General features: G+C 42.8%; 1 protein-coding gene across 1 annotated transcript in view; it reads right to left on the bottom strand.

Annotated features, from left to right (window-relative positions):
* Positions 1-14315: 14315 nt before the first annotated feature.
* Positions 14316-25906, bottom strand: part of GUCA1C (guanylate cyclase activator 1C) — a 46830-nt gene continuing 35239 nt past the window's right edge. The window contains exons 2-4 of the mRNA XM_090031601.1: positions 20621-20770; positions 18565-18652; positions 14316-14564 (exon numbers count right to left, since the gene is read on the bottom strand). Coding sequence (XP_089887727.1) covers positions 14434-14564; positions 18565-18652; positions 20621-20770 — 369 coding nt within the window. The 3' untranslated portion in view covers positions 14316-14433. The remainder of the gene's footprint in view (positions 14565-18564; positions 18653-20620; positions 20771-25906) is intronic.

Here is a 25906-nt window from a genome sequence, read left to right as displayed (position 1 = left end):
ATAAAAAGGAACCACCTACCCCGAGCAGAGGAGGACGGAGGCTCCAGCGGGAGCCTGCCCCTGGAGCTGCGGAGCCGGGAGCTGCGAGGCCAGGAGCTGCGAGGCCGGGAGCCGCGGAGCCTGGAGCTGCGAGGCCGGGAGCGGCGGAACCAGGTGCTACGGAGCCGGGAGCTGCGGGGCCGAGAGCGGCGGAGACGGGTACGGCCGTGCCGGGTGCCACGCGGCGGGAGCCGGCAGTGGCGAGGCCGGGAGCCGGGGACCCGGCGGCGGCGAAGCCGAGAGCCGGAGGTCCAGAGGCAGCTGGGCCGGGAGTGGTAGAGCTGGGAGCCGGGCGGCAGGGACCGGCGGCAGCGAGGCCGGCCGCCGCGAAGCCGGGAGCGGCTCAGCAGCAGCCTGCAAGGCGGGAAGCGGCGGAGCCAGGGGGCGCAGCATACCCCGATGTGACGAAGGTACCAAAGGGACCGGTGGCCATTGCACCGGAGGAAGCCGGGAAGGGAGGCTCGGTAGGAGGGACCTTCCTCCGGCGGCTGCGGGCCGCTTGGCCGCGGGGAAGACCCGCGGGCAGGGAGGCCGAGCTTGTAGCCCCCCCCGGGTCTAGAGAGTGAATCACCAGAGGTAAAGACACCTCAGGACTAGTGGAGCGATCAGCATCAGGGAGACTAGGTGCTGGTAGGACTCCTGGTGAGGGTCCAGCAGTGTGAGGGTACCCCCCCCCACCGCGGGGCTAGCACGAAGACAAGGGAGCCCTAACGGAGGCTCCCCACCCAGAGGACCGGGCGAGGGTGTAGGGGAGGAGGAGCCCTCAGGACCCCTGGACCTTGGAGGTACTGTACCCCACGTGGACCGCCAGCTTGCCAGCACGGGTGAACCCCATATTTCCATCAAGTCGTGGCAGGCGAGAGCGGCGAAGCGGGACGGTCCAACCCGTACCACCCCCTCTCCAGGGGACATCCGGGGATCGGGGTCTCATGGTAAGTGACGCACCCCCATCCCCTTACACCATTTATTATGTTAGAATATTTCTGAAGAATTGTTCAAAGTGACTGCAGGTCCACTTCTGGCATGAATGCAATGAGAAGCTTAAATACTGCTCAGCTGCAGAACAGCAAATAGGTTACCGGCCAGGCAAAGACAAATCTTAGACCAGATGAGTTCAGTTAAGAAGCTTAGTCCCTTTGCTTCCACTGGTGGGGAGATGGCAGCTTAAAGACCACACTGCAGGAGGAGTCTCTGTGTCTGTGGCATCATTCTCCGCTCTCTCCCATTCTTCTATCACACTCTTCTCCCTCTGATGGAGTGATTTCTGCACTGCAGTTGGACATGTGATTACAGGTAATAGCACAGGAACTAGATATAAGGTAGTTAACACAAGTAATGATAGCAGAAGAGACAGGCTATTCAAGTGTGGCCTGGGACTCTGGTTGGTTACTCATGCAGCTAGCCCATGTGAGAGTTTACTGCCATATGTTCACTATTTTTCAGATCTAAGCCAAGCCAAATTTAGTTAAACTAAGCTAAATTAAGCCAAACTTAATTTAAGTTAGCTTAAATTGAATTTGGGTATACCTAGATGCGCTGGTGGTGAAGAGATGTCCTACATGCAAAATAGGGAAAGCTGGGGAACAGGGTTTCTGTTCATTGGACACCCTCCATGAATTATAAACCTGACCATACCCTTATTCCCTCTGGATACGTTTTGCTCCACTGCCAGTTCCTGGCCACTAGGGGATGCTATGCAAAGCAAGGAGTAACCCTGTTTGACTTTCAGTACTTTTTGATTTACCCTGGGCACGTCTACACATGCAATTAATTTGAAGCAATAAACTCTGGCACAGTTTGTGCTGCAGTTTATTGCTCCCAGGTGCCATGTTTGAACATGCACCTGGCACTGCAGCACATTGAGCTGGGTCGGAGCAGCCCCAGCTGGCAGGGCACTCAGGGGGTCAGCCTGTCAGCCCAAGGCTGCTCCGACCCAGCTCAATGTGCTGTGGAGGGGCTGGCTGGGGCATGAGGGTGCTCCACTGTGGGGCTAGCCATCAGGCACGCTTGTGTCCCAGCCAGCCCTGTCAGCATCTATACATGTGTTGCTATGGAGTAAAAAACTCTGCCGCAGGATAGTACTTGTATTTATAGGTACTAACTTATTGTGGAGTTTATTAGTTTACTGTGGCCTAATAGGGCTGCACATGTAGAAGCAGCAACATTACTAAGGAGTAAATTATTCAGTTCCAGAGTAAAGGTCTCGTGTAGATGCACCCTCTGGTTGCTCATTGCCAAGCTTTTAAGTTAACAAACAAACAATAAATAACTGGATATAACTTAAGGTTGGGTAGAGTCCTCACAAAGGTTAGTGGTCACTCAGAAGGAAAAATGCACTAGATGGAGTTTTGCAATGTTTTTCATTCCCTTGCAGGCCAGCATTGGCTTACTTGAACAGGTGTCATGTGCTCTTGCATGCCTCGAAAGTGTCATCCCTTCAGGAAGCTGAAGGATGCTTGGAACATGAGGAAAGCATGAGAATTAATAGGGGACAGTAGGATCTTGGAGGGAGTTGCACACAGAGTGATTTTTTTTCTGCTGGAGGAGCACAGAAAGGACTGATATGTTGAAAAATAAAAAGTAAATTTTAGGGGAAGAATTGATTTTTTGGCATGTGATACGTATCTGTGGACAGAATACGGGAAGTGACTAATAAGCAAAAGAGGGGAACCCTAAGGACTGGAGGAAACCCAAAAGTGTTCTTAACCTGCAAGTAAAGATATGCAGAAGATGCACAATATACAACGTGAACCCTCACCCCACCAAAATACACCGCATCCATGAAATTCTCCTGAAGATGCCAAAGGGAGGAATGGACTGCTACTGTCCAAGTTCCCAAAGTTCCTTGGGAAGGAGTTTTAAGGAAGACAACTGCAGACAGTGGAACACACTTGTTGGGAATCAGGGAAGAAATATTATTTTTATGGATATATTACATGCCTCCACAGATTCTGTGTTGCTTAACTGAACCCCATAAACCTTTTAGAGCACTGGGAATTATCCTAAAAAACCACCAAAAACTCCTTAGAGAACTGTGCATCTTGCAGAACTGTTCCAGGTATATAGATGAGTTGTCACAAATTCTTCTCTGTAGAAATGTAGCAGAAAGTGGTATCAACTTAGGCAAGGTTCTGTTGGGTAAAGGTGATATCTTTTATTAGACCTACTGAGTAATTGGAAAAAAGGTCTTTGCAAGCGTTGGGGCTCCATCACTCTTCTTGAGGCATAGGAAGCCTCAGTCCCTATGCCTGAAGAAGGGTGATTGCACCCGAAAGCTTGCAAATAACTTTTCCCCCAACAACTCAGTTGGTCTAATAAAAGATATCACACCTACCCAAAGAACCTTGCCTGCCTATGTTCTTAGTCCAACACACCTACAACCAAAAACCTGGCATATTGACTGGGATGTTTTCCCCATGGTTGGAAAGTTCCTGGGACATTGTCTGGTGGGTGAATTAGAACCAGGCTGTCATGGAGAAGGAGTAAGGGGAACCATTGGCTTTAAGACACAAAGCTCTTGTTTATTTGGGGTCAGACCAGGGGAGGAACCTGAGATAATGTCCTACATGGATTAACATCATACAGCGAACATGATGACCGGGCATCATTTACAGAGATAGATGTAGCTTTGGAGAAGGAATTAGAGCTGGATTTACAGCATGCTATATTTAGTATACATACAGCTAAATGGATTATAGAGCAATGGATTCTAAGTAAAGGGCCAAGGTAATCAGTTCAGGAACATGTGCTACGTGCTGCTTATTGAGGCTATTTCAGCTTTATATTCACTACTGTGAGATCACAGCAAGGTGTGGCATGAGATCTGTAGAAGTACTAATGTCATTAAAGCTACAAAGCCTAAAGCCATCCTTGGCAACATTTCCTTATAAAATCAACATTATATATTAAGAGCTTCATTTAGCAGGACAAATACAAGACTGTGGCAGGAACAACAAACAATACTATGGTGACACTTACTTCCCTTTCTGCAGATGGCCACACTGTACCCTAAACTGTACTACAAAGATTATGGATCTGTTTCTTCTGCACCCACTTCAGGCTACCTTAATTACCTGGAGGTGCATAATAGGAGAGTGATTATGCCTGATCTATTACATTCACTTGCTTGGCACCGAACATGTTTTAGCACAGGTAAAAACCAGGGTGCTTTAACACAAACATGCATGGTCAAACCGTAAGGCTTGAAACAGGTTTCCTGGCACAATTAAAAACCAATAAAATACAGTATATGCTTTTCATATGCTATTTTTAGTTTATTTTAAATTTACCTTTTATTAATGAAGCAATCCCATTTGTATCTTTTTTTTTAATCCATCACATATTTTTGAGTGCTGGCTATTTTCCTAAATTGTAAAACTAGTTTAGGAATTAGTTTTCATCCTCACTACATGGGGGAGTTGAATGTCCTGTGCTTGGTGCCCACAAGGGTAAGGCCTTATTGGCTCTGCCATATGTCAGGTAAGAACTACGAAGCTATCTTTCTTTCAACCCCTTGTGGGAATGTTAGCAGCATGAGACACACCCATCAAGTATGGTTTGAATGTGGACAGGATCAGTTCCTTTTACTGGCAAAGGGTTCAGAACTGCATGGTGCAGTTTTGGGAGCAATTTGCCATTAGGAGCCATGAACAGTTAGGTATGTCCTTAGGAGTATGTTCTTTAGAGTCAGTCACTGTTCTGACACTACAAAACAGTGCAGGCTTTACACTGTTGCAAATGTGGTTATAAATTTACTTCCACACTGGGTTTGGTGTTTTACTGTAAGCTTGTAAAACAATATGCAAATTTGTTACTATTCCATTTGTTACTAGTATTCCATTTTAAATAACTGGCAAGGAGCTAAGAACCCCAAGGTCTAAGAACTGAAGTTGTCTTTTGTTATAAACTGAAAGAAAATAAATAACTTACAATTAAGTTTACTGAATAGTATTTTTATGTTACATATACACTATGGCTCAAATGGAAGAACCAGAACATTTTGGGAAAGCTCCAAAAAATAGTCTTAGAGAGAATTTTGCTCTTTAATGTTTCTTGTATGCTGGCAGTTGAGTGTATTTTTATAACTGGGGTCATGTTGCTAGAAAACATTGTTTCTTAGAGGTTTACAACAAGATAAATTTCTCTCACCTGATGGTATAATCTTCTGTATATGACATTGTGCTCAGGTTCTGTGGTGATGAATCTGATATCACACACCAATGACTGGTTCCTGATGATGGCAAAAGATGAAGAACTACGTGGAGAAAAGATCTCTTCTTGCAAGCATGTTTAGCCTTCAGAAGAAATAATAGAAACTCCTTTGACCCTTTGCAAATGATCAGATTTGTTTTAATTATTTGTCCAGAAAGGATAAGCAGTTCTTTAAAAGTAAGGCTTGTCAGAGTGTTTTGCTTCTGGAGGCACTTAACTTCTTTCAGAGCAGAAATGAAGTTTGTCAAATATTTTGAAAGTAAAGAAAGATGAACTAGTTCTAAGAAAAGGAGGGACAAAAATCCCCCAAACTCTCCAAAATCACTAATGCTACATGTCCAAGCAAAAAAACTATCTCTTTTATTGCTTTGGGGATGGAAGGTATGTAGGAACGGATGCTAAGAATGAAACCCAATGCCTGCAACCTGATGGGGATTTAATTTCTTGTGATACACTCAAAACTGTGCCAATGCTTTTCATGAATATTTCATTGGCTTTCAAATAACATATCGTCACTGCCATCATTTCACTTTTTCAGTTTTCTGGAAACACTTTTTTTTCCTTCTCTTCTCCCTCCCTTACCCACCAGTGTAGCCCACAGAAATACCACACTGCAAAAAAGGTTAATAAGATGCTGAATAGATCAAGGGTTGGGGAACTCCCCTCTTATCGGCACGGAGGCGGAAAGGGATCTGGGGGTCATCACCTACTCCAAGATGAACATGGGCCGGCAGTGTGGAGAGGCAGTCAGGAAGGCCAACCGCACCTTGGCATGCACCCACAGATGCATCTCGAGCAGGTCCAAGGAGGTGATCCTCCCCCTCCATGCAACACTGGTCAGGCCGCAGCTGGAGTACTGCGTCCAGTTCTGGGTGCCGCACTTCAAGAGGGATGTGGACAGCATGGAGAGGGTCCAGAGGAGGGCCACTCGCATGATCCGGGGGCAGCAGGGCAGGCCCTATGAGGACAGGCTGCGGGACCTGAACCTGTTCAGCATCCAAAAGAGAAGGCTGAGGGGGGATCTCGTGGCCTGTTACAAACTAGTCAGGGGGACCAGCAGGCACTGGGGAAGTCCCTGTTTCCCCGAGCACCGCCAGGAGTGACCAGGAATAACGGTCACAAGCTGGCAGAGGGTAGGTTTAGGTTAGATATCAGGAGGTGCTACTTCACGGTCAGGGCGGCTAGGGTCTGGAACCAACTTCCAAGAGAAGTGGTGCTGGCTCCTGCCCTGGGGGTGTTTAAGAGGAGGTTAGATGAACATCTTGCTGGGGTCATTTGACCCCAGTACTTTTTCCTGCCATGGCAGGGGGTCGGACTAGATGATCTGCTCAGGTCCCTTCCGACCCTACAAACTACGAAACTATAAGGGCTTGATCAATTCTTTAGATATTATCAGGATGAAATTCTGCCCCCTCTCCAATTTGAAATCACTGACTTAGATGGCAGCAGGAAGAAGTCCCCAGATACAAATCCATTTTTCTAAGGGTACGTCACAATTTCCTAGAAGATTAGATAAAAGTTCAAGAAACTTATAATCTCTATGTATATTTAAGGAAGAATCAGAAATTGGATGGCTCATAAGATTGCAAATGGAATACCAAACATTTCCGTTGCTCAAACCTGGTCTCAATTAGCAGCAGGCTTATTTTCATTTTACTTAGAGTTGTTTGGTGACTTTGGGAAATGAACAGAAACCAAAAACATTCTCCAAAGTGGACAGTTCCACTCCTACAGTTAGAACAGTCCTGCATGGTGGGTGTGTAAGAGGCAAATTCTTGAGTGGCTATCATGTGAGACAGTGGGGAAGGAGTTTGCTTTGCTACTGTATATTATTTGTGAACAAACAGTAGATTTCAGTCCCCAAGGCGGTCAATGTATCAGTCTTCATCAGGAATAAATACTCTCTCTTCCTCACAATAAAGGAAAAAGGCTGCATTTGAATTAGTGCAGTCAAGTGTAGTGGACAGATACTTTTTCTTTAGGTGGAAGAATCTTTTAGTACTTTTCTGCAAGGGCAGAGTGTTCACTATTGCCATTAAAAAATAATTCCTTATATTTTTAAAATCACTAACCAGTTCCTTCTTATACTTGGTCAGTCAACACAGGTTTGTTAATTTGAAGCTTAATGCAGGAGAAAGTAATACTAGTCGACAGAATGCATGGTCTTCTCAACAGTGCATTGTGGAAAAAAAGTAACTTTAACTGAAGTTTGTTGCAAGGCATGCCAATTCTTAGACAGAAATCGAGATTAAGTATTTACTGTTGTGTGTCTGGAGCCACAGTCAAACTCATGCTTGTGAATCCAGAGAGAGTCAACTTTCATGCTCTACCACCATACACAAAATTCATTCTCTCCCTGCTCAGTTACTCAGGCCCCATTTGAATAGTAGCTCTTTTTCTGGAAACTGCCACACTTCTGAAAAGACAAGGATGATATCCCCATACCTGGATATGGATGATCACTGACAGATAGTGAATATAAGCTTTGAATAGTGGCAAAGGAAGATAACTTCCAAACATAGGGTTTTTTGCATAGGATTTTTTATAACCTTATTTCTTGACTAAACTACATACAATTTAGGGAAAAAAAACAACCCACCAACATAGTCATAGTAAAACTGTTTTCAATTAAAAAGTCATAAAAAACTTTACACTAAAACTTTGTCACAAATGCCTTTTTAGAAAATTATTATTATTAGGAAAAAGTCACCATAATCAGTACAGTGCTTGTAAAGGATTTTACATTAACAAGAACGACATTTCATCTGGTATTTTGATAAAAAATTAAGATTACTTTTAAACCCTTCCACTTGGTCAGTCAGGGCCAGTTCTAGGAATTTCTGCTTCCTCAAACATACAGGAAGATTTCCACCTCTTGCCATCATGTGGTCACTCAGAGTGCTGAGTGTTTACCTACTAGCTGCTCCAGCATCAGGTAAAAATGAAATGCAGCCGTGGCCTCTCTTCCACATCACATGAGAACTCCTCCTTACCTCTTCAAGGATGTGTCGATTTATGTGTGGAAATATCTATTAAAGTTTAATTTATGTGCAAATACTCAAATATAGGCAAAGGTGTTTTCTAGATTCTCACAGGAAAAAATACCTGGTTTTCACTAAATTAAGCTATTGCAACAAAAGCATTACAAAGAATAATATTAGACACAACTATGAATTACTTGAAGAAAGGGAGATTATGGAATTGAAACACAAATTGCTTTCTACTGTTCTTCAGAAGGAATAAGAAGACTATCCAGCCATAACATTTTAATACAGAAAATCCCATATTCGGGGAGCAAAGATAACACAGTGGCCAAAGGTACACTGCTGACTTAATAAAGGCTTCTCAGATAGGGTAGGATTTGCCCATTCTTTGAGCCTGATATATGTAGATTTCAGGCCTGAAATCACTAGTTTCACTATTTCTGATCACATAAACTAGTTTAAGTGATCAGAAATTGGTTTTAACCTGTAACAGAACAGATGTTCAGTGCACATAAACCAGTTTGAAAGTGGCTGGAACCAGTTTGAGATAAACCTGGTTGAATGTAGTCTCAGACTTAACTGATTTAACTCAAACCGGTTTATGTAATGATTGTCCCAGACCCCTTGCTGGTTTAAGATAAACCAGACACCCCCAGCATCCTGGCATGGTCTCTGAGCTGGGTGGGGCTCTCTGTTCCACATCAGAGCTGGCTCCTTCCCTCTGCTTCCTGGCTGGAGCTCCAGCAGAGACTTGCAAACACAGCAGGGTCTGCCTGTCTTCCACCTGCCTTACCGCCTCACCTTGCTGTTCACTGGTTAAGCAGGAATACTCCCCTCCCTCTCACCTCCCACAGCACAGACCCCAGCCCCATGGACTCTAGGCATGTGGTATGCTAGCTAATGTTGAGAGATGTCTGTGTATGTGTGTCTCATTCCAATTTCACAGGGACAGGCAGACAGAACAGTGACCACTTAGAGCTATTTGGAGCTAATCAACAGGTCAGCCAGTAAGCTGTTTAAGAAGAATTTCAACTAATGAAGAGAGGCCTTGTCTTGCTTATGAAATGATAATCACTGTTATCAGCCCTCTGCTGGCTTGCTCACCTGTCAGTTTGCTGCAGACAGTATAAAGAATCAGGGAGAGGGAGATTGAAAAGCTCCGTATCATCAACAGATGCATGCACTGCACATGCCCCCTTACCTCAGAGTGCTAGCAGGGGGCTAACAACACTCCTGCCCCTTGAACAACCAGTGGAGAAAAGCCTGGGATGGTGCAGGCAGACCTCCCTAATCACAGGTCCTGTCGGGGCCTGGCCACACCTCCCTCAACAGAGCACTGTGGAAGGGAAGGGAGGGCTGCTCTAGCAGCCCCTGGTTCTAACCTGAGCCACTGCAGGCATGTGCCTGAATTTCCTCAGCTCAGAGAGAATGTCTGTTTAGTTACAAACTGGTTCAGCCTAGCCTGGTTAGACTAACCTGCAAAGATTGAATCAATTCAGGCTCAGGCTTTTTGAATGTCTGTCCCTAGCCAGTGTCTACAGGTGGTTTACAAACCTGGCTGTATCTCTGATCCCTTTCAGGTCTCTCTGTTGGCACTCAGGTGTTGTTTTTTTTTATGCCTTTACCTTTCCTTTTTTAAATACATAGGTGGTAAAAAGAAGGTCCCGGGTAATGTGGGGCCCTTGCAGGACGTGTTGGGAAATTTGGTCGTCACACCAGATGGCAAAGCTAACATGTTTAATGATTTCTTTGCCTCCGTCTTCCTAAGTAGGGACCAAAACAGCCACCTCCCTGCTAGGCCCCCCTCAGGCCCCAGCGGAGGCACACCTGGGCCAAGGGTTAGTGAGGATTTAGTTAGGGAGCTTCTGGAGGGGCTGGACGTATTCAAGTCAGCCCATCTGGATGATCTCCACCCTAGAGTTCGAAAGGAATTGGCCGAGGTCATTGCAAGACCCCTGGCATGGCTTTAGGAGCACTCGTGGTGCTCAGGAGTGGTGCCAGAGGACTGGAAGAGGGCCAATGTGGTTCCCATCTTCAAAAAAGGGAGGAAGGAGGACCCGGGAAACTATAGGCCAGTTAGTCTTACTTTGATCCTAGGCAAGCTGTTCGAGAAAATTATTCTGGCACACATCCAGGAGGGGCCAGCATGCTTAGGGGCAACCAACATGGGTTCATCAGTGACAGGTCCTGTCAGACCAACCTGGTGGCCTTTTACGATCAGATCACCAGATCATTAGATGCAGGGGTAGCAGTGGACATCGTCTTCCTGGACTTCTGGAAGGCTTTTGACACTGTCTCTCACCCCGTTCTCATTAAGAAACTGGGGGGCTCTGGTGTAGACACCCACACAGTCAAATGGGTCACCAACTGAGTGGAGGGCCGCACCCAGAGGGTGGTAGTGGATGGGTCCTTCTCAACCTGGAAGGATGTGGGCAGTGGGGTTCCACAGGGCTCGGTCCTCGGGCCCGCACTGTTCAACCTCTTCATCAGTGACTTGGACGAGGGGGTAAAAAGCGCCCTGTTCAAATTTGCTGATGACATTAAGATGTGGGGGTACGTGGGCACACTAGAAGGAAGCAACAGGCTACAGTCAGACCTAGACAGGTTACAAGGGTGGGCGGATGAGAATAGGATGGGATTCAACACAGACAAGTGCAACGTGATGCACCTGGGGAGGAACAACTGGCACCATACCTACAGGTTGAGGAACTCCCCTCTTGTCAGCACAGAGGTGGAAAAGGATCTTGGAGTCATAATTGACTCCAAGATGAACATGGGCTGGCAGTGTGGGGAGGCAGTTAGGAAGGCCAACCGTACCTTGTCATGCATCCACAGATGCATCTCGAGCAGGTCCAAAGAGGTGATCCTTCCCCTCTATAAGGCATTGGTCAGGCCACAGTTGGAGTACTGCGTCTAGTTCTGGGCGCCACACTTCAAGAGGAATGTGGACAGCATGGAGAGGGTCCAGAGGCAGGGCAGGGCCTATGAGGAGAGGCTACGGGACCTGAACCTGTTCAGCCTCCAAAAGAGAAGGCTGAGGGGAGATCTCATGGCCTGTTATAAACTAGTCGGGGGGATCAGCAGGCATTGGGGGAGTCATTGTTCCCCTGAGCACCGCCAGGAGTGACCAGGAATAATGGTCACAAGCTGGCAGAGGGTAGGTTTAGGCTAGATATCAGGAGGCACTACTTCACGGTCAGGGTGGCTAGGGTCTGGAACCAACTTCCAAGAGAAGTGGTGCAGGCTCCTACCCTGGGGGTGTTTAAGAGGAGGCTGGATGAACACCTTGCTGGGGTTGTTTGACCCCAGTACTCTTTCCTGCCATGGCAGGGGGTCAGACTAGATGATCTGCTTAGGTCCCTTCCGACCCTAGAAACTATGAAACTATTCTTAGGATGAAATTCCACCAGTTTCCCTCTCTTAAACTAGGACATTGGCTACAGTACCCTGGTTATTAATCTTGGATCTGACAGGATAGTTTTCCCCTTTTGGGAATATATGACCCGTGGTGCATGCAGGGTGCAAACAGCCTTCTTAAATCAAAGTATCAAATGTTTTAATACCAGGAACAAAATATTGGGATGAAAATGGAATTTTAAAGGGACTCTACACATGTCTCCCACACTCAGTGCTTTGCTATCATCCTGTAAAGGGAACCCAGCAGGACTTAGCCACCCTGAGCAGATTTCTCATTCTAGTTCCCTTGGAAAACCTTCCCTATGCCCTTCTTGGGCATATTTTTTTCTAAAGTGCCGATTCAGGACTGTTTAAATTGGTATCACTCTTTTGCTTTTCTGTGTTCCCAAGCTTTGAAGCAAAGCTGATCTGGGGGATTCAGCAAGAGAGTAACCCAATATCCCCTTGTTCCTTAAAAAACACATTTGGCTGAGGGGGTGACTTAAGTCAGTCTTTAGCTTCCTGTTGGTTTTTTTCTTTACAGCTCCCCAGTCAACTAGAACAACGTATTCTTATAGCAAAATGCTCCAATAACAAGGTCTCTTAACACAACAGACGCACGTTATTATAGTATCACTCCACATCCCTCATAGGATTTATATATGCTGTTGTAAATTAGCTCTGAGCAAGGTACTGGACAGTCAAAATTTACATTGTTTTAGGACATCATCCATTTACAGTTTTATATGGATGAAGCACTGACAAATTCAAAAGTACACCCATGTCCATAATATATTTTTTCATACAGTCATGTGACAAATTACCTACATATCTTAAGCAACTAAGAAACTAACAAAAAATAGATGTATATATACACATTTTATGTATGTTGCCCCAGTGAATGAAGAGCGATTGCAGAGACTTAGGGTAAGTAGAATTTGAAATGGTGTTCATGTTGCCGTACTTATGCAAAACAAGGAGATGGTAATTGTCTCTTAATTATCTTGGGTTTATGCTAAACAGCCTTTTACTAGTATATTAATGTATAGGATTTGGCATTTCAGCTCCTTTAAAGGTTAGTTTAATATAAAGATGACTAAAATTTCCTTGTGTGCAATATTCCTTTAATAGACCATCACACTCCTTTAGAACTGGTAATTTCCATCATGTAATTACAGCTACATATAATAGTTAGGCCATTTAAAAAAAATCTCTTTATAGTAAAGCCCCCTCAGGAAAAATAATGTTACAGTAGATGTATGTTAGTCACTTTTCAAGGACAATCATTTCACTTATTTAAGAGAAGAACAACAACATCAGGTCATCTGAGTTAAACCCCAGTTGGTCAGATTACACCATTACTACTGAACTTCATATTTTGAATGATAAGCTCCATTAAAACCAGAAATATCCGTTCTCTTCTTTCTTAGGTTTTCTTTTTGTGCTTCAGTTAGGAAAAAAATGGAGACTGACAGTGACATATTAATGTGTCTACGATGAATAAATAGAAGACTTTAAAGTTCTAACCCACCAGCAATCTCATTCATCATTCCATTTTTTGGAAGGAATATAAAAGATTTAAATGTCAAAGCTATAATGTCAGGACTGTTTATAATGTCAAGTGATGCTTGTTGCATCTCCTTGCTGTCTACTGTATTGATCAAATCAACTGCTGGTATAATAATTACAGATGATGTGGCACATTTCTTGTGCAAATGGGCACAGATTTGAAGTGAATCTGGAAAAAAAATATTTCCATCTTCAAGCCTTGATAATTTTTTCCTTCGTCTAGGTGGTTATACAATCCATGCAAGAGTTACTTTTCATGAGGCCTGCGCTCCAAGGAAAAAGCAGCATGAAGTGTCAGGCTCTCAGGGAATGATCAGCCAGTGAGAATTAATTCTCATGATACAATTGTCTGTGATTTGATAACCTGTTGCAGACTTGAGAGAGATTCAATCCTCAATGGAACTAGAGAGTACTATCATTCTCCCTCCATCTTCAACTCATGCAGTTTCATTATTGCTCATGAAATTAATCTTATCCATAAAGTAAGGTTGCATTTTTATTTAAAACTCTCCTTTGAACTTCTAATTATTACTACTCTGCAAAGAGTGGTGCTACTATACAATTCAAGTGCTTCTGTAAAAGGTTAATTGAGAAGAAAATTAGGATTAAAAATAAAACTCTGAAAAATCAAAGTGTTAAGTCATTTTAATTTACAGATATAATTGAGCAAAGAGTTGTAAACAGCTTTCCAAACAGGATGTTTTATCTGTGAAACAGTAAACTGATTGAGGTGTTTCCCAGATAACCCACCTCTATGTTAAGCAGTGATTAGTGCAAGTTAGTTAATGCAAACCACACTTCATTCTTAATTGATCCAGAAGGAAACCAATCCTATCTACTGGTTTATCGCCACATTTTAAATTGTAGCTTAAAGAATATGTACTTAAAAGAAGAAATTCATCAGCCCAGTTTCTCTAGAGAGGTTTGATTTTGTACTATTCTCACTGTTTACTGTTACTCTATGTGACCAAATCAATTGTTTGTACCTCAACAAATAGCTTTACTATTGTATGTGGATGGAGTTTCATATTCAGCAGCTGTCACATTTATTAATGAGGAAGAGAAAGAAAGGAGAGACATGACAAAAAACTCTGAAGCCCAAGTTATTGTGGGAGCTTGACTTCAGTTATTTTCTGTATAGTGCTTCAGGAGATTAAGATTTTTGTAAGTACTACATATTATCCTTCCTGCAATATTCAGGCTCATCACAGACCCCACTTCCAGTCAGAAGATCTCAGACGCTGTGCCGCCTCCCGCTCTGAATGATTTTGAGTACGTTGGAAAGGTCAAAACTTTTTGAAATCAGTTCCAAGAGGTTCTTGTCACTTTCCACACCAGTGACAAACTCTTCTAAAGTCAGTTCCCCTGCGATGAAATAAAACATAATTTAGAAACCAAGATGAGAGCTAGAGGCTATGAAATCACTGTTAAGCCAACATGTGGCAGGGGCCCAAGAAGCTTCCCAGGTTTTTTCATTGAGGTTTATACAGAGGCTACCAGGAAATAAATCAGACCTTGCCAGCCCTATCAAGCTCTCAAGGCCAGAATATAACCAGCTTTTGTTTCTTAATAGGTCCTGATTAACCACAGCTTCCTTTGAAGTCAGTGGCATGTGTGAATGTTCAGCGTCTCAGGTTCTGGGAGAGGAGTAGAAAAATAAGGTAAAGCAACTAGTGAAAACTGCACAAAGACTAAAGTTAACTGCAGAGGCCAGTGACAGAAATGCTAAAACATATGCAGGCAAGCCCTGCTCAGCTACAGAGTTTGTAGTTCACCACTACATAACAATATTTTCAACTGTAGCAAAAAGCCTGTGCTGGTATAAAGGTAGGCACTCCAAGGCTTAATATAGCTCATTCGATCATGGGAGCCTCCAGTGAGTTGCTGCAAATTAGCTAGTAAGGAATCACTGCAGGACAGCATTGAGAGCAGCTGTCAGAATTAGCAAGTGACTGTTTAGCTTTAGCTGGAATTTTCCATCAAGGAAAATGCTGGGACACCTTTTTCAATATCAGATCCAAATCATGGCATGAGTCTAACATTATTTGCTGAGTCTTTCTTTATATAGATTGATGATACAGTCCAATTAATACACAACAAGCTTTATTCACAGTGAAATTTTTAAACAAATCTTAATAATTCAATACAGGGTAATTAAGACAGCCTAAGGTATATCGGTATCACAAAATATATTGCAAAATGTGCTGCTGTAGGTGGGCTGCTTCCCACACTGGAATCAAGTGTAGCCACATCTGTGTAGAGCAGTGATTCTCAACTAGGGTGATTCAGCACCTGGATGTGTCAACAGATTGTCATGTTGCTGTAATGTGTAAAGAAATAAGAAAATAAGCAAGGTGTGAAGAGGTAACTAGATAAGCACTGGCTCAGGTCTGACCCTGCCTGGCTGATCCCCCAACCCTACCGCGCAGCCTCTCTGCAAGGAGATAAGTACTATAATATATATAGTGGTTTTTAAAATTGGGTGTCACTCAATTCACAAAAGTTATGGAGGGGTGCCTCAAGTCCACTGGGCACTTGCCTTAAGTCTAAAAGGGTTGAGAACCACTGATGTTGCATTTCAGGAGGACTAATTAATATTGCTGTGTAACATGGCTAGTTAGCCCTAGTGTGGTGCCACAGAGATGTGCCTACACTGCTTCTGGGTTAGAAAACAAAACATCTAAAAACACTGCACAGTGTTTAAGGAAGCTGCTATAGGGCACATTAAGTTTGCTGCAAAAGTTTTGGCTCAGCTGCCTTAGGAGCAGAAGTTCCACTGGTCTTCAATGGGACCTGTGCTCCCCTCATACTTAGGATCTTTAAAATTGCACACTTGCCCTACATTTACTCTTCCTAGCTCTACTGTACAAAACTGCCAACTGACATTAGATATTAGAGAGACAGGACTATGAAAAATAAGGTCTATTCTACTACAGCAATGCTTACTGGTCAACAAAAATGTCCTGCACTAGTATGTGCAGTACTTTAAGTAGTTTCATAAAAAAAAAAAAAAAATCCTTCTAAATACCAGAAGTGACCACTGATGCTCCAGTTTGGGGTTGAACCTACAGTCCTCTAATGCCTTGAAAGCCAAAGACCATCTTTAAAAACTGGCCCTTATCGAGGAACCAGAGCAGTCACTCTCAACCACAGCCCCTGGGGTATGCTAAAATCCTTTTAAGGATGTTGTGGGGTCCCACACAACATTAGCACTGTTGGGTGTACAAACACTTATACAACATGATTCACAACATAATCCCAGAGATTTCGAATAGAAATTCAGTGCCCACATTCGGACCTGTTGTGGTGTTTCTGGGTTCTTTGCAACAAAAGAGTCACTATTATTTTTCTGTAGTCAAGAAATGAGTGAAAGCTAAAAGCTAGAATTTTCCAAGGGGCACCTTAAGTCTAACGAGAAGTACCTTAAGTCTAAAATTTGAGAATCACTGGGCTTGAGAAACGTCATGTTGCCTCTTCACATATTTGAGCAGTAAAACTCAAAGAGTGGTTGTAGGTTTGTTGATGTATAACATTGTTAGTAGAAGAGGAAACAATGGCATGTCATTGGCATGCTACAAATTTGTGAAGGTGGAAGTAATTAATTTTTTTTATGAAATTGTTTTCCCAGGGAATGCATGGGGTCTAAAACTTTCAGTGAGAAAAGTTCTCAAGGTCCAGGATAGAATTTCTGGTCCAATCCAGAGAGAGGTGGGGAGAGGAAAAGAGAGATAAAGATACCAAACTTCTGAAAATATTTGGGGATGAAAAAAAAAAAATCTATTCGGCTCTAGAAAAGTATGTTGTTTTACATTAATAATCCACAATGTGTTCTTGGGTAAATTATGCATATGCTGATCACCAAATGAAACGGCTGCAATTGCCAGTGGGGGTTCTACAAGGCTGCAGGATTTGCCATTCAGAATAGACTTTAGGATAGGAATGCAGTATTCCTATGTGAAGAAAATTAAGGAAAATGTCCCACATGAAGAAAATTAAAAGAGTTCTTCACATGTTCTTCACTCCTCATTCGTACCTCACAATGCCATTATATAAATAAGATTGGAAATGGAAGTACTCTGAGCTTCTTCATGGTGTCCCTGTATCTATCCCCAGTAACTTCCCCTGGTGGTCCCATTTTCTGTCCTGTTCACTTTTACTATTTTAAAATTTCCTTTTCCAATATGAATGCCACTGATTTGGATCTTCCCACCCTGAACTGTTTTCATTTCATGCTGGGTGCATCTACATGTGCAATTAATTTAAAGCAGTAAACTCTGGTACTTATTGCTCTGGAGTTTATTGCTCCTGAGTACATCGTTTGAACATAAACCTGGGACTGTAGCATATTAGGTTGGGTTCAAGCAGCTCTGACTAGCAGGGAACCTAGGAGGTCAGCCTGGGTCTGTTGCACCCAGCTCAATGTGCTGCAGAGGGGCTGGATAGGGCATGAAGTTGCTCCAGTGTGGGGCTAGCTTGTAGGCAACCTCCTCGCAGAAGTACCCTCATGTCCCAAACAGCCAAGTCAGCATCTACACATGCATTGCTGCAGAGTAAAAAACTTTTCTGTATAAGTACTACCCTGCTGCTATCACTGGCTGCCGAATCTTTTCCCTATTTTCATCCCCCAGAGTGTCCAGCTCCAGTCTTTCTTCTTTTTAACCTTTAACCAACTTCCTCTGACTTTCTCTCTCTCTCCTGACTTTCAGGCACCCTGTCCAAGCTTATAAAGGTGCATGAGCATTGAAATGTGTATATGAGAACATTTAATTAAAAGTGAGAAGAAAGGAACAGCATTTTATAAATCAGGAGGCCCTGCCTGTCTGTAGATGTAGCTAGGTTCTGGTTTGTTGGACCCAGTCAAGGCAATCACACAAGTAGCTCAATGAAGTCAGAGGACATTAGCTTGCCAAAGAACTCTCTTCATTATAAATCCATGCATGCCCATGAGATTATCTCTTTATATGCTTTGGTGTGAAAAAGGGCATCATTCAACATCTTCATGAATTTAATTCCTTTGTGTGAGGGATTAAATAAGGGGAAAATTCAGCTTATTTCTCACCTTGACTAACAACAGGGGAGCTCTCCCGTTTTGGTGAGCTGGGGGGATTCCTGTTCCCTTACTATTTTTTGCAGAAGTCTCATGTTAATGCCATTACGTGCATGAAGTCAATATGTCTGGTAAACCTCTTGTTTACATGCTGGCGTAAACCAGAAGTAACTGCTTGGTAAAAGTGTGAAAAAACAGACTCAGCCCTGCAGTTCTGCTCGCTGTTTCAATTCTTTCATGAGAATATCTCCTGCCCATCCACAAATTCTTGTGGGAATAAACAATGGCAAGGTCAGGTGAAGCTACAGAGACTCTTACCATCATTGTTCACATCGATCTTTTGAAATACCATGTTTGTGAACTCTTCAGGAGTCATGTTAGTGTGGCCATTAATAGCCTGGACAGCCTGAAAAACAGAAAGATGTGCAGAGATTTCAGGGCTTTCTCCCATACTTTAAGAAAGGACGCATCAGCAATTGGGGCACTTGGTTGTGACACTTCAACTCATCAACCATTCAAGTAATTAAAAATAGCTATGATTTCAAGTAAACCTTCAGAAACATGGATTGAAAATGTAATTAACACAACAGAGCCTGGAGGATTAAAAGCCTAATTTATGTACTACTAATGGTCCTATCAAACCATGTGACACCTCAGGTTCTGCAACAAGCTTTAGATTCCACAGCAGCAATTTTTATCCGGCCCTAGAGAATTCTGTGTTATAGAGCTTGCACTCTGTTCTTGGTGAGTTAAATATACTATTTTACACAGTTTAATACACTTGATGAGAAATCTAAATCACATGTCTACTGAAAAAAACAATATGTTTAACTCAGGGATCACAAATACATGGCAGACTGATTATCCTGGAATTTCAAGATTTTTAACTTCAGGTTAAACAGAAGTTTCTTCTCACCAATTTCATATGGAAGATAGATCCACCATTGGGAGTATTTTGTAGCTTGGGGTATCACTGGCATCCTGCTGAATTAATGGTCTCTTCAATCTCACTTCTCACTTTTCATTTTGTTACAGCTGGTGCCAGCTATGGTCAGGGTCATTTAAAATATGGAAGCATGCCATAATGACAACTACTGGCCTGATTTTATATAACACATTAAGCACATACATTTAAGCACATATGTATGGCTTTTTTGAGTAAGCATTTAGAGTAATTATTACAGCTATTTCTGTATTGGTAGAAAATAATTACTTTAGCATAATTATTACAGCTATTTATCTATCCTATATTTCTGTTATTTTTTCTTCTGTTGTTTTGTAGAACATTATAAAGCAACCATCTCTTGAAAAATGATGACAGTGGTAACAGAACCTGTAAATCCTGAACACTTAACATGAACATATTTGAACCTCCATGCTGTTTGTGACTGGCCATGTGAATCGTATGACATCTTTCTCTGTGATTTCACTTAGGAGGGAACAGTGCGGACTCAGACAAGATGGCAAAGGAACTGAACACAGCCTCAGGAATATTTGTGAGACAGCTTTTCAGATGCTTGTTGAACATGCATGAAAAGGATTAGTGCTCAGCAATACTCACTGGCAGCCAGAATACAATCCTGCATTGCTGATGAGAGGTGGTTATCCCATTACTAACACCTGAGCCTGATTAAGAGGCTGTCAATCTAAAAGGAAGGCATCACTGCAATTGCAATCTATAGCATGAGGACTTAAAACAGGGATTTTGGATCTGGAATTGTATTATTCCAGTGTGAATGGTTAGTTACCAGAGTCAGTTGAAAATGGGGAAATTATTCTAAGTTTATTATTATTATTATTATGTTTTTCAGAGTTTGACATGGATCCATTTTCTGTGAAACTTTATGTAATAAAAATTATTATTCAGTTTCCAAATTCTGTGATGGGTTTTCAGCAACCCAATTTAACCAGACTAGCTCAATAAATCTTTAAGACCATTGTAGAGAATTTTGCAAAAAAAGAAAATTCAGACAGCATTCATAACCTTTTTGTGAACAGGTTAGTTTGATAAGACCATGTTTTCTATGGAAAAAAGTAAGAAAAAATATTGACCAGCTGTGTTATTCATTATGCTATTGCAGTGCTATGCTGCTTCATTTATCAAAATAACATCTCCATTGCAAATACCTCACATAAAGTATTTTGCTTTGAATAAAGTGTTAAATCTGTAGAAGTAAGGCCTGAAGGTAAATACTCCTCAGATGCATGCACCTTAAATCACAAAAATTAAAATTTCTAGGCAAAGAATCCAGTGCTTATACTCTGAAATATTTGGTAACACAGAGTTATTTACATTACAGCATGTGACATATCTGTTCTTCAGAGGTAATGTGCTACGTCAAGTGCAGTTGCTACTGTGCATAAACATGCTTACCTTGAATATGTTTGATAGCTCTTTTTTGTCAATGCATCCATTTCCATCAGCATCGTATAGCTTGAAATACCATTTCAGTTTTTGGTCAATTTTCCCTCGTATAACCAAATTTATTGCTGCTATGAACTCCAAAAAGTCTATAAATCCATCCTTGGAGAGATTAAAAAATAGCATTTAACAAGTAGGGCTTGCTTTCATTCTGGCAGCAATCATGTATAAGCAAGTCATTTAATACATTGTAATACAAGCTCATTTATAAATCACCTTACCATAAAAAAATCTCCCATGGCATTTAAAAAGGATAATACGTGAGCTCAGCCAAAAGCAATATGGAAAATAACCTTAGTGCAGTCAGTCCTGTCCTCCCAGGCAAGCCAGAAAGCAGAGTTTTTAGGCTGGTACTACCACAGTACACAGAAGCTACCATCTCTATACACCTTAATGCTTCAAAGAAGCACTCTAGCAGCCTTCTGGGCACAATGAATCCCACAAACAGGTCTTATATTGAAGAAGATATTTACTCTAAAAACCTGAGTACATATCTGTGCCTTTTCACCCAGCAGATCAGTCTTATGTGGTAACCCTGCAAAAGACCACAGGGTAAATACCTGGCCTGTATGAAGTGGCTAGAATTTGCTTCAGATTTGGCTGATTCAGGGGACAGCGATTCGATTCGGTGATTTGAATCGCTGTCCCAATTTGGTTAGGCCAAATCTGATTCAGAGATTTGGCTGCTGCCGAATCAGCCAGGCCAGGCCCATCTCCTGCCCCTCTCCCAGCCAGCAATGGCTGCCCTGCCTGCCCCAGCTCCTGGCATTTGTTTAAAAAAAAGTCCTGACTCAGGGGGTGCTGCTGGGTGGGGGGCGATTCCCGCTGTCCCCCACTGCCCCATACCACATGTGGGCTCTGCATGAGTCCTCCAACCCCACCTTCCCTCCCCCAGCCCACACATGGGTGCCCCACCTGGGGCCAGCTGCAGCCCCTTAAGAAAAAAAAAAAACACCAAAAAACCCCCAGATTCACCATTCCTGCCTGGCAGGGGATGGTCCCCTCTTCCATGAGCCCCCAAGGCTGCTCCCCCCTTCTCCAGCCGCCACCCCCACCCCTAGTACTTACCAGCTCGCAGTCCGGCTGCAGCTCCCTGCCACAGCCACCGGGGACTGCTCAAATCATCAAAGCTCTCTGACTCTTTTCTGAAGAGTCAGAGAGCTTTGAACCAATCTGGACCTTTAAATTGGTCCTTTGATTCAATTCAGATTCAGAGATTTTGCCACTGAATTGGGCTAAATCTCCTTCAAATCTAATCACTACCCAAAGCTCTGGACAGCCCTAGTAAATATAGTACTAAAGCAAAATAGGGCAGTGGTGGCATGGTTTCTCTTGATCTGCCATACCCACCAAGTGTAAAAAGAATAAATGGAAGTATACCTTTGTCTAACTATCTATTACTGCACCAGTGAGGTTGCCTGTAGATCCAGAAGCAATTTGGGTGGGTAGATCTTTGAGTGAAAGGACATTATAATAAGATATGATCATGATCAAGGACTTGGCATAAACCCAGACTCTGGATATTGTTTAGCTCCATAAATATTCAAGCCTCTTTTTGAAAGCTGCTAAGAAAATTTTGAAAGGAATATATACTCATGTTTCAAGGCTTAATCTTGTCTGTGTTTACTAGGGATTAGGAGGCCTCTTCACAAGGGACAGCTTATCCCCCTTCTATTTATTGCACCATTCTTCTGGATCTTCCTCTGAAGGTTTTAGTGATAGTCACTGTCAGAGATTGGATTAAATGATCCATAGATATGAGTCATAATGGCAATTCCTTTCTGCCTGTAATGGAGCAGTCACAGAGTTTGGAATAGCACTTAATCCTCATGTCTCGCATTTTCATATAAAAGATTTTACAGTTGGGTAATTTTCCTATATGATCATCCTACAGGACCCAAATCAAACCCTGGAAATCAATGGAACATTTTTTACTGACTTCGGTTGAGTGTATATATGGTCCATCCTTACATTAATAATAAACCAAGGGAGGCATTGAAATGATTAATTATCTAAGGGTGCAGATAAACTCAATAACTGAATTGTTCCCAAATGTCACTGATTGGGAACTGGTTCACAGCTGTGTTAAGTGCTGTGTCTCTAACACCTGGAGAGGTAGTTGGTACCTAGCCCATCCTTGCAGTGGGTGAGAGGTGTGGGAGAGTGCTTGCAGCCATGCATTTGGAGTCCCTGGGTGTGGGTGACTGGTGGCTGGAGGCAATTTCACTTTTTTTGCATTCTCTTGTTCATAAACACAACTCAGCAAACTTCAATAGCCTGCGAGCAACTGAAGTCTGCTGTGTGTTTGCCTGACTAGGAAGCAGGGAGTGCAGGGAAGGAGTGCTTGGACTCACACTTTTTGGTTCCAAAGGGTTGTGGAGATATGATGATGGGTTGTGTTCAAGTAGGGAGTAAGGACACAGCTGGTTGTTTTAACTTTTATTGAGCCAACAGTGCAAGGAAACTCATTGCTAACTAGTGCCAACAGAAGGGGTGAGCCTGTTGCAACAGGGTGTGTTGGTGGGGTGAGGAAAGATGCAGTGTAGGATGCATGGAGGACTGACCAGACCCATGTTGCCGAATGTATGGTGGCCTCACATAATGCTGAACAGATTCATAGTGAACTGGTTCAAAATAGTATGTGATTTTCCACGTATTCTTTTCATCTGTTCCACTTGCTAAATGAAGGGAGCATAGGCATCAGCAGTAAACAGTCCAGCTGCACTGGACTACTGAAGTACTCCAGCTGGTGGATGTGGCTCGTTTCTCCTTTCTCTATTCAGCGGCACAGAAATGATGCTATGCCATGGTTGAGGAGAGAAACGATGCCCTTTTAAAGTGAAAATTCCAAGAATTAGCTGAGTGGCAGCTTGTGTCCTCAGAGACCCATGGTGAATTACGTAGGTTGTGAACCACCCAGGTATGAACAATCTACATTACTGCATTTTTAAATGACCATATATTTGGATTGCTGAGAACTTTACAGTTAGTGAATACAGAACAGACTAACATCCGTTCTGTCTGATTATAACTGACTGTTATTCCATTATGGCTAGAATATTTTTCAGTTTCAGGAAAAGGAAGGCAAGAATGATATGAAGGAAGTATCCAGGTCCCACATAGGAACTCTTCTTTTGTGCTCAGTGCCATTGTCAATATCTATATCTATACATGTGTAACAGAAATCAAGATAATGTGGCTCAGTTTTCATGTCCTTATAGCAATTACACATTCTTTGGATGTTGTTGAAGGTAAATACATGTGAATATAATGTCACTACATAAAAGTGTTAGGCAGACTAATTCAAACTGTAAAGCTTCACGTTAGCATTTGATACTCCAGTTATGACCTTTCAATCCATGAGGTTTCAATCCATGTGACAGAGACAAAGCCATATCAATTTGAATTTTGATATCTTGGAAATGATTTTATGAGACAGTTCATCAACTATTTTACTGAAGTCCACACTGGTTGCATGGCCTTTCCTCCTCAGCCCTTAGCTCCATTAAGCAAGGACCATGGGTACCTAGTAGGGTTGTGTGAAATTTCGCTGGCTGCTTCATTTTGACTCTGTTCCAACTCGTTTTGAGCTTGAAACAACAAAATTGAAATGGAATGAAGGGCTTCAAAACAGTCTCAAAATGAAACAAGGATAGTCGAAATGTTTTGAGTTTTGAAACTCAAGCTGGGCTTGCCTGCAGGGAAACAGAAAGTAAGGAGAGGGAGGGGGAAGATGGGGGTGCAGAGGGGGGGAAGGAAGGACTGCTCTCATATTGACTCTGTAGCTGGCCAGTGACTGCGATCCTTCCCTGAGGTCTTTTCCAATCCCAGTGCTCTGGGAGAAGGATTCAAAAACAGCATAAAAGGCAGCATTGCTTTCAGTCACCCATGTCACGAGTTTTGCTGAGACACAGTTTCCCAGAAACCTCGGCACCTAACTCCTTGAAACCTGACAGGCTTCATGGCCTTAGCAGGGGCTACCATCTCGGCAGTTTTCACCCTTTTACGCCTTAACACACACAGTCATACATGTCATGTATTTTGCTTGTCAGCAGCCTGATATGCAGTTTTGCAGAAACCCTTGCACTTCTCTCCTTGAAAGCTTGTAGGCTTCATGGCATCAGCAGGGGTTACCATCCCTGCAGTTTTCACCCCCCTGCACTTTAACACAGTGTCACCCATGTCATGAATTTTGCTTGTCAGCTGCCTAAAGTACATCTTCCCAGAAACTCCTGCATGTCTGTCCTTGAAATTTGGCAGGTTTCATGCCCTCAGAAGGGGCTAGCATCCTTGTAAATTTAATCTGAATCAGGCAAGAACTGACAAAGTTATAGGCAGTTTTGTGGTTCCCCATTATAGCCTATGGGCAAAACATTGAAACAGCATCAAAACAACGAAACTGTTTCAATGAAACAAAACAGAACAGTGGTTTCAAAACTAAACAAAACTCAAAACGAAACACTGTCCCGTCCAAATGTCAAAACGGAAGTTGAAACAAAACAGTGAGATTTTGCACAGCCCTAGCTCTACTGCTCCTTTATATGTTTGTGCTCTTTGTTTCTCATCAGACTATTTATGAATTTTAGTCTTAACACTTGTTACCAGAATCCATTTTCTTTCTTTCCTCATCTCTCACCATTTTGAAGAATGATATCACATCTGCTTCCTTCCTGTATTCTGGTACCATATTTGTTGCTTTAAAATGTCAGCAGTTTAGAAAGATTATTGGGCAGCTTAATAGCTAAGATACAGAATGCTAATGCAAAACCTGCCCATTTGTTGTGAGTATGTTACCATCCATTTCCCATGCTCTAATGACAGGCAGGCCAAAAGTCGTAGCATGGTTTATTGCAGGACTGAAACCAGAGCAGCTAATTATGTCCCAGGGACAAAAAACATAGACTTTCAAAATGATCAATCACACGTTTCTCTTAGTGGCTACCATACCAGAAGTGGAAGGACAGAGCACATCTATACACATGCTCTGGGGTGGAGGACAAGCTTTAGTTAACACCCGCACTGCCATTTTGAAATGCAGGGATGCTGAATCTGTGGCACGGAGGCTGCTGGAGTGTGCTAGTTAGCACACTCCAGCAGACTCACAGCAGGCTCAATTAATCCAGTCTGTTTTGACATGTATGTCAGACCAGAGCTCCGTCACATGTACAGGTGCCCTAAGAGAAAAGAAAGTGGGGGAGGTGCTTTTCTATAGTAACATAGAACTTCTGATTAGCTTTT

Source organism: Crocodylus siamensis, chromosome 1, assembly GCF_052110815.1.
Source record: "Crocodylus siamensis isolate JL-2025a chromosome 1, ASM5211081v1, whole genome shotgun sequence".
In the NCBI taxonomy this organism is placed as follows: Eukaryota; Metazoa; Chordata; order Crocodylia; family Crocodylidae; genus Crocodylus; species Crocodylus siamensis.
Note: the sequence above shows the minus strand (reverse complement) of the source record. Positions and strands in the feature narration are given on the sequence as shown.